The sequence below is a fragment of the Watersipora subatra genome, chromosome 8 (genome assembly GCF_963576615.1).
Source record: "Watersipora subatra chromosome 8, tzWatSuba1.1, whole genome shotgun sequence".
NCBI lineage: Eukaryota > Metazoa > Bryozoa > Gymnolaemata > Cheilostomatida > Watersiporidae > Watersipora > Watersipora subatra.
In genome coordinates, this window is record NC_088715.1 from 57,012,219 (window position 1) to 57,021,689 (window position 9,471).

Here is a 9,471-nt window from a genome sequence, read left to right on the forward strand (position 1 = left end):
TCAATAGTTAAACAGTGAGCATGGAAACTTTCTACTAATTTAGTTTATTTCATCATTTCCTTCTTTTTAAATTTTAATTTGTTAATATTATTTGCTAAAATTTGCAAACGCAGCATGTTTGCTTGCATTTTGACTGCACTAGAAATGACTGCTTGCATTAAAATTGTTGCATTTTGACTGTACTGTTTTTGCTTGCATTTGATATGCAAGCAAAAACAACACAATTTTTATCGACTTTAGCTGTAAAACCATAAAAGAAATATTAGATGAGTAGCAAGTATAAAATGTAATTGATAGTCAACAGCATTCTCCTTTAATATTACATTCTGCCAGCAGAATAAAAGTAAATTGAAACTTTTTGCCATCAACTTAAGTACACTAAAGAATAGACTAAATTTAGAGATTAAACCCAACAGCTACCGTGCTTGAAATTGAATGTGACTTTAGCAGTTGAGGCTTAAGGATAGTGTGATAGCCCTGTTTACAAACTTCTAAAAATGATGGAATTTCATATCTATATGTTTTAGTCATTCATCTACTAAATCAGTTGAACTGATTGTCTGCCTCTCCTGAATGACTCTATTCAAAATGAGACAAATGTTTATTCAGTCTCTAAACAGGTTTTAGCATATTGTAAGGGTTTGGCCCCAGCAGCTGAACCAGCCTTACTTTCCTAACAAGCCGGTGCAGTCTGAACACTGGGCCTTCCCCTCGTCGGCCTGCCTGACACACCTAGTGGTCTGATCAGGCCGCGGCTGGTTGCCCTCAGTTCAGGCTCACTTGGAATACTAACACGGCCTGCTCTCTGAGACCCTATCTTGGCTAGTCTAGGTCCCGGCTAGCTTACTGTAGGGCCTGATCTCTAATGCTATCGCATTTCTGATCAGGTCCGGTTGTAGCGTAGCCAACCCCTAGCCTTCCTTAGGTATCTCCCAAGCAGTTCGTACTTGAAGCCAGATCAGTTCTGGCAGAATGATCCTGACTAAGCCAACCAGGCAGGCATAAACGTGATCAGTTCGTATGAATAAATGTAGTCTATTTAATATATATATATATATATATATATATATATAATCAGCACATATGCAATACAGCGTTAAACAGCATCGAGCTCACAAGTAAAAATCCCAATGAGGTGGCCTGCGCCTCCTCCTTATATATGGTTTCGCTCCGCCCACTTACATAATGATTATGTAACACTAAATGCATTGTGGCAGGCCTGTGAGGCAGGCCTAGATAATAACATATAATGGTATAACGGCAGGCCTGTGAGGCAGGCCCAGAAACACAGTATTATACAATAGGATATAAAAGAAGCACACGTAAGGTTATTACATAATAAGATATAAAAGAAGCACACCTAAGGTCATAACAAAGAATATCGGTGTCTAAAGCTAAGAGCATGGTTAGCGTTTGTCCAGTCCTCCACAATATTATGTAATTGGTTTTAAATTTATTCCAAATCAACGAAAAAAGTATGTATTATGACAGGATATGTAAATAATACAAATACTCAGGAACAAATTAAAGAGATGTTCTACCTTTGATTTTTATAAAGTCTACCAATATGAAAGTGTTATAGGTCATAGAATAGAATGAAAAGCTGTGTAACTGACTATCTACAACAACAATAATGTAAATATTAAAAAAGATATGAAATAGATACGACATTAAACAAAACAACAGATCATTACTTGTATCACTCGGTAAAAAATGTTAAGTATCGGAAAGTGAAAAGCTGGTATATGCATATTCTTAGCGAAGACATACATGTAGTGGACAAAAATACATTAGCATGAAATTAAAACCATGAATATTATTATGTACCTCCAACATTGTATGTATGTGGAATGTAAAATAGTATCTAACTGGCAGGTATTGACAAGTTCTTGCAGTTATTTTCATCATTCCTTTCATCAGCAAATTGCCTATTCTGCTCAGCGCGGAGAGACTCTGGGTGATTGATGCTTTTGCAAAGGCCACAAGGTTTTCCTTTATCTAATGAAACTGAGTAATGCTGACGCCACTCGTGGTACTTGTTATAAGCAGCATCATCTGTCATCAGGTGCTGGAGATACTTTCCTAGAGCCTTTACTGATGAGAAATTGTAGACATGAATAAAAGAATCTGGAGGAGCGATGTCAGTATATTCTTGCACTGATAAACCTCCGAGAGCAACGGGAACAAAATTTCCTTCACTCTTCAAACGTTTCCAGAATTTCTCAGTTATATACTCTGTACATAAGGAATTTTCAAATGCTAAGTAGAACCTGTAAGGATAGTGTGCCTCAACCTCGCATGTTATATCAACTTTTTTTGGACAAGGTTGTTGTTTTGTGCAGCCACCAAATATGTCTACATTTATGTACTTCTTTAGCTGCTTCATAAAGGATAGTCTGTCATACTGTTTTGAACCGCAGTGAGAGACGTATGCAAATGCCCCTTTAGTTTTATTTTTCGAATAGTTGATAGTTGGTTGTTGATAAATAGGTGCACGCTCTTTCTTTGCGCGTCCGTAAAAAAACTGTGCAGGCGTGGAGTTGCGTAAGTAGGTCATGCTTCCATTAAAATTGTTGACAACTTTGTTGAATCTATGCCAAGGGTAAGCTGGTGGCTCCATGCTTGATACAAACCACAGTTGTCGTTGACGAATAGCTCTTGGAAACTGTAACAAACTCTGCGGAGTGCTTGGAACGAATATAAGAGCATCGGCTTGCTGAGCATAACTGATGTTATCTGGACTGTAGATAAAATCACAATTCGAATATTCACATCCATCAAAGTGCATTTTTGGAAGCACCCAGGGTCCTCCTTTATCTATACTTACTATTAATTTTCTTTTACCAAATTCAGTCTTATCTGAAGATTGGTTTGAGGAAAAAAGTCTTGAAAGCTCACCATCATGATGGTTTCCTAGGTTTTTCGATAACAACCATCTGTCGACCGGCTGATATGTCGCTTTAAAGGACTTGTTCTTGTTCCCTCTGTTTCCGTACATGATAGCTATGATATAAACTATAAAAGAGAGAGTAATAATACTGAACGCCTTTGATGAGTTGTTCATTTTTCAGCAGTTGAGGCTAGTTTACTAGACCAGCAATTTTACGTATTTGATTGCACTCCCTCTACAAAAGCACTCAAGCAAAACTGGTCATTGTTTCTCACAAAAGGTTCAGCTTTTATGAAATATGTCTTTGAATGAATATAAAAAGAGCCTTCTGAATGCCAACATTAACAACTCTATTGTTGTTGTGTTTATACACTTAATGTGTAGGGATCACTTGATGCATTGATTAAAATTCTTATCATTGATAACTTTAGCGTGGGTTTCATTACTCTAAACCAGTTCTTGCCTCTTAACATATACAGCCCAATTAAGTACCTCTATTGTGTGCATCCAGGCATCTAATCAGTTGGTTTCTAACAAATATTAGACTCAGTGCTACTAACCAGTCTGTACCTCTTTTTCTATTAATTTTATTTTAATTCCGTTTTTTGAAAAGAGAACATCTCATGATACATTTCGACATTAGAATATTATAGCTATGTGCAAATAAAAACTTTTCATGAGCAAATTAAAAAGTTTTCCTCAAATCACTAAATAATTAAAAGAAGACTAGCTAGAAAAAGCATGAAAAATCAACCCGGTTTGGCAAAATATAAGTTTAGGTTGTATGAACATTTGTTAGGATAAGAAGTGAAACAGCTCTTAAAGACACATGCACTACACGCCGAGATAATTGGGACTATGTAAAACATGGTTGGTCAACATTTGATTGTATTCGGCTGCTATTGGGTAATTATTATTGTCAATAATACCAGTTTTAGCATCAAGTAGTCAGACTGCTTGAAAATAAAATCATACTACACCCAGGTTTACACAATTTGCATAAAACTACCACAGCAGTCAGACTGAGTCAGATAATAGAAACCTTCATAAACATGTTATATTTTGTTCACCTTTCATTTAAAGACTAATATTAACCTGTAAATAAATCTTATAATCACATCTGCCCTTGAGACCTATCGACAGTTTGTGGCAAAATAGTAAAACTGTACAGTTGAAATATAATAGTGAAATATTTATTATATTACGGTAAAAGCAATTCTTCAATTGTGTTTATACAGTGGATTTTTCTTCCACCAATTTGATAGAAAAGCCTTATCGGTCTGTTTTGCTAGCTTAAGTCATATAACATTCTGGAAATCATTAAAAAGCTTAGACTGTGTACTTTTGAATATTTTAACTGAACCACAATACGGCAAAATAATTTGGAACAAATCGTTTAAAAATTCTCTCCTGGTTATTTCGGGAATTGGCTGAGAGGTTGGCAACTTCTGACCGGGTGACTCGGAATTTTGCCTGAGAAAGCTAATCCTGGTCCATCACTATATCTCTGTCAGGTAACTATATATATATAGCATCACTCTCTTTCAAAAATTTTCATCTTTCATCCTAATATACCTATGTATCATTATGGATATTAAGTTATTTTAGTTGCTGGTATAGGAATATCAATAATTATATAAAGAGCATAGGAACTTTCATTTATTTCAGTTTATTTCACTGTTGCTTTACTTTTAATTTTTAATTTTGTAGTAATATTTGGTAAATATTGCTAACTCAGCATGTATAAACTCGTATAAATTGTATAAACATGTTTAAATTTTTTAAGAGTTAGTAGCACAGCATGTGTAGATTCGCTTGCATTTTACTAAAATAAAAAAGCAGCACCAATCTTTATTAACTTTAGCTAGAAAGATGTAAGTGAAGTTTTAGATCAGCAGCAGGTAAAAATTGGAGTTGGTAATCGACAACAATCACATTTACTATTGCTTCGAAAAATTGATTTTTATTTTGCCATAAACTCAAGTACTCCAACGAATCTACCAAATTTAGGGATAAAGCCTGAAGTGGACTTTAGTTAGCAGGCTAAGGGAGATTGTCTGATCCCTGAACTTTTGTTTGCAGGGAATGCAACTCAAAGCTTGATGCTGCATTCTGAAGGAAAAGTACCACTTCTTCTGGGTCCTGACAATTGGAAATGACCACAGCGATACAACTGTGATGCTGGTGAAACCTGAAATGCTGGTGCAATTTATAAAGTTGCCAGCCTATTTGCTTATTGAAGATGATGATGGCTGATGTGCTGTGTTGCTGGTGCAATTTGAGATGCTGATGCAATCCGAAAAATCACCAACCTAGCCATTTATTGTTAATGCTCGCTGGTGCACTGTATATGCTGGTGTGATGCTGATGATTTCTAGCCGGTTGATGCTCATAAAAAGATCTAGAGAAGGTAGTAGTAATTCTTGCATTGAGCACAAAAAATAATATCTACTTTTTCGTCTTCCATCCAGATATATTTCCGCAAAATTATTGCTATTATGTTGTTTTAGTCGCAGCTGAGATTTCAATAGTTAACCAATGAGCATGGAAACTTTCTACTGATTTAGTTTATTTCAACAGTGCTTGCTTTTTAAATTTTAATTGTTTTATTGATATTTACTAAAAAATTTTGAACACAGCACATGCAGACTTGCTCGCATTTGACTGTACTAAAATACAAAAGCAGCACAAATTTTTATCAACTTTCCCTCTAAAACATAAGTGAATTGTCAGATCAGTGGAAGGTATATAATGTAATTCGTAGACGAATGCATTTTCACTTACTATTACATTCTGGGCAGCTGATCAAAAGTTAATTGAAACTTTTTTGTCATAAATTCAAGTGCACCAAAGAATCTACTAAATTAAGGGATCAAATCCAACAGCTGCCGACTTCAACAGTTGATGTTTAAGGATAGTGTTGAGAGTGCTGTTTATAGATTATTGAAAAAGATGGAGATTCATATCTATATGTTTCAGTCATTCATCAATTAAATCAGCTGAACTGATTGTCTACCTCTCCTGAATGACTCTATTAAAAAGGAGACAAATGCGTTGTCAGTTTCTAAACAGGTTTTGGCATATTACGCAATTGATTTTAAATTTATTCCAAGTTAGAGAACAATGAATGTATTATGACAGGATAATTATGTAAACAATACAAATATTCAGGAACAGTTTGTGGAACAAGAATGGAATGATTATAGAGGCGTCGATTTTTGAAACATAGCTAAGAATATCTGGGACACTGACAAGGTCAAATTTTTAACATTCACAGCCATCGAAAGGGATCTTTATGATGAGGAGCAAACATGGTTGCTTCTTTTGTTTATAATCAGTACTAATTTCCTTACTCCAAATTTTGTTATCTCTGCAATTCGGTTTGAAAAAAATGTTTGAATGCTCACAATAAAGATGGACATCTAGATTCCTAGACCAATACCATCTGGGTACAAGCTGATATGTGATTTAAAAGAACTCTTTCTGGTCTCACCTGTCTACGTGCATGATACAGACGATATACAATATAAGAGAGAGGGGATGACCACTGAAAGCCTTTGATGATTTCTTCAGTTTTTCAGCAGTTGAGGTTGGTTTACTAGACTCAGTTTTGTGTATTCGATTGCACTGCCTCTACAAAAGCGCTCAAGTGTGTTTGGTACAACATTTAGGTATCGGAGAGTGAAGAACTGGTATATGCATAATCTTAGCGAAAACATGGTGAACGAAAGTACATTATCATGAGATTAAAATCATGAATATATTATGTACCTACAACTTCCTATGTACGTGGATTGTCAAATAGTATTTAACTGGCAGGTATTGAAAAGTTCTTGCAGTTATTTTCATCATTCCTTTCATCAGCATATTGCCTATTGTTCTCAGCGCGGAGAGACTCTGGGTGATTGATGCTTTTGCAAAGCCCGCAAGCATGGCCTACTCTTAATGAAGCTGAGTGATGCTGATGCCACTCATCACAAAACACCAAATTCAGTCATTTCCGGAGTTTTGGTTGGAAAAATGTTTTGAATGCTCACCATCAATAGTTTTTCAAAGTTTAGAAAAAACCCCATCTGTTGACAAGCTGATATTTTGCTTGAAAAAATCCTTCTGTCATGTTATTACCATAAAAAACTTTTTGGAAAAAGTAGCAACTGATGAGGACATTTTAGATATCACCTAGTTTATTGTATGAAAAACTCACTCAAGTGACAAAAACACAGTACTGGCCAGATAAAAGTCATCAGGTCGTGAATATTTCACTTTTGTTCTATTTTGTGTTGACTACTAGATCATAGTTGTTCACTGACGGTTCCTGGTATTTTTTGGAACTGTCTCAAGGCAACAGGTAATATGCAGCTTATAGGCTTTTCACAAAACCCAAGCTTTTTCAATCCCATGTGAGAGACATGTTGACGATAGATGAGATTGCTATAATAATATAATAATTGCTATAATAAATGAGATTGTAAAATAAGTTAATTTGGTTTGATAGTGATTTTGGTCAGCCAGTTGCCATTTGAAATAAAATTGCAGTATTTACAAGTGATATGAATATGTGTTTCCTTAAATGATTAGTAAAATGTACATGCACATAGAGAGTATTTATTTTTGTTCATTACAGCACAGAAGAAACAGCAGCTGGACCTACAGTAAAGAGTCATCAATCAAGAAAGAAGTAAGTTATTTTTGCTGATTAATTTTGTGGGACTTGCAAACTCAGTTCAACTATTCTGAGAAAGTTTCAACCTAAATAAGTTAGCCGCAAACAACCAGCATACCATTTTTACTCATTTCTTTAAAGGTTGACTTGCAACAAAGTTCACATTACAGTTATTTGGTATCAAAAGATTGACCATGTTTTACTCTGCTGTGTTGTAGGTGCAAAATATGTTGAAATGTGATTACAAGCTCTTAAAAGCTCAAAAATGAACAATTGATCGCAGCCATCACGAAACCGCCGTAAATCAGAATCAGTTTATTTCTCTGACGTAGTCATTACATTTGGTTATTGTTATTCACGCGATGTTCTCACGTAAGTTGAAAGGCCAATAAAAGGCTCAATATAAAACTTCTCGTTGCACTAGTTTATGACAAACACTTCGGGTTTTATCGAAGACCCCGCACCAAATATATATGCTCGCTACTTTAAAGTTTTGTTTCGGCTTGTTCTAATCGTCTAGCCGTAATTTGATCATGTGACCCATACTTCGCGAATAATTTCCGCAGCATTTTTCGAGTATCCAAGGTGACCAACAGGCTCGTCATGTTTATCAGACAATGATATGTTTTCCCTCGAGCTAAGGTTGTAGAATTAAACTAATTTTCACGGTAGATTTTAAGATATCAGTGCTGAAAGTGACAACATTACAATGATGATGAAATAGACGCGTAAGAACAATAGACATGGTTTAATTGAATGCGTGAAGTATATTTATGAAAATATTTCGACGAATGAGGTTGCATGAAAGTGTAAACAAAAGCCATCTTGTACAACTAAGTCTAGCCTGTCTTGACAAACTGTTGTTTTTGCGGAGTTGTCCCCCCTCGCGCGGGTGAGCAACACAACAGCTTGTCACAAGACGTACTGCACCTGATGCATCAGCTGCACTTATAGGGAGTTGTTCTCTTCCGTCTATGCGGCTTAGTTGCGATGTTATATCGGTTGCTCCATTTGTAATCATAACTGATTTTGCGCAAAAATTTATGTAGAAAAAATAAGATTACAAAATTTAACCAAAGACTGTTGGTTGTTTACAACTCTGTTGTAAATTTTAGTAAAACTTACAAATAAAATAAATTGAAAATAAAATCCATAAGAACAAATAAAACTGACTGATACAAAAATAGAAATTAAACTGACTGAGCGCACAAATAACGACATGTTTAGTCGCTGTTGTTGCCTAAGTTCTCAAGTTCTACTAAAATTTGCCGTAGAGACTGGTCGCTGGTTAAACGTTGTAATCTTTTTTTTCTACATAAATTTTTGCGCGAAATCCGTTATGATTACTAATGGAGCGACCTACATAACATCGCAACCAAGCCGCATAGATGGAAGAGAACAACTCCCTATAAGTGCAGCTGATGCATCAGGTGCAGTACGTCTTGTGACAAGCTGTTGTGTTGCTCGCCCGCGCGACGGGGGACAACTCTGCATAAACAACAGTTTGTAGGCATATAATATAGTTTACGTAGGCATATAATATGTGTCATACTATATCCTATATGTATGTTTCATGTATATACATGACACATACGTATAGGATATAGTATGACACATATATATGTACGTACATACATACATACACACACATATATGTGTCATACTCTGACTATTGGTTGAATCTTATGTAACCTAACAAGTTATTGGTTTAGAAACTGTTTTAATTACGCAGAGTTATACAAACAAAATTATAATAATTTTTATGCTGTATTATTGTATCAAGTGATTAGGTTATTTTTGTTAACTAAAGAAGTCATTACTAGTAAAGGTTTCATAAATGTTTAACCAGAGAGTGAATGACTAATGATGCATGTACTGTAATGATAATCGACCGTTAGAATATGGCTAGGGAGTCAGG

At 35.3% G+C, this 9,471-nt stretch overlaps 1 protein-coding gene across 1 annotated transcript; it reads right to left on the minus strand.

The window, feature by feature from the left end:
* Positions 1-1,864: 1,864 nt before the first annotated feature.
* Positions 1,865-2,788, minus strand: LOC137402775 (glycoprotein 3-alpha-L-fucosyltransferase A-like). Its single transcript, XM_068089282.1, has one exon. The coding sequence runs from the start codon at positions 2,786-2,788 to the stop codon at positions 1,865-1,867; it is 924 nt and encodes a 307-aa protein (XP_067945383.1).
* Positions 2,789-9,471: the final 6,683 nt, after the last annotated feature.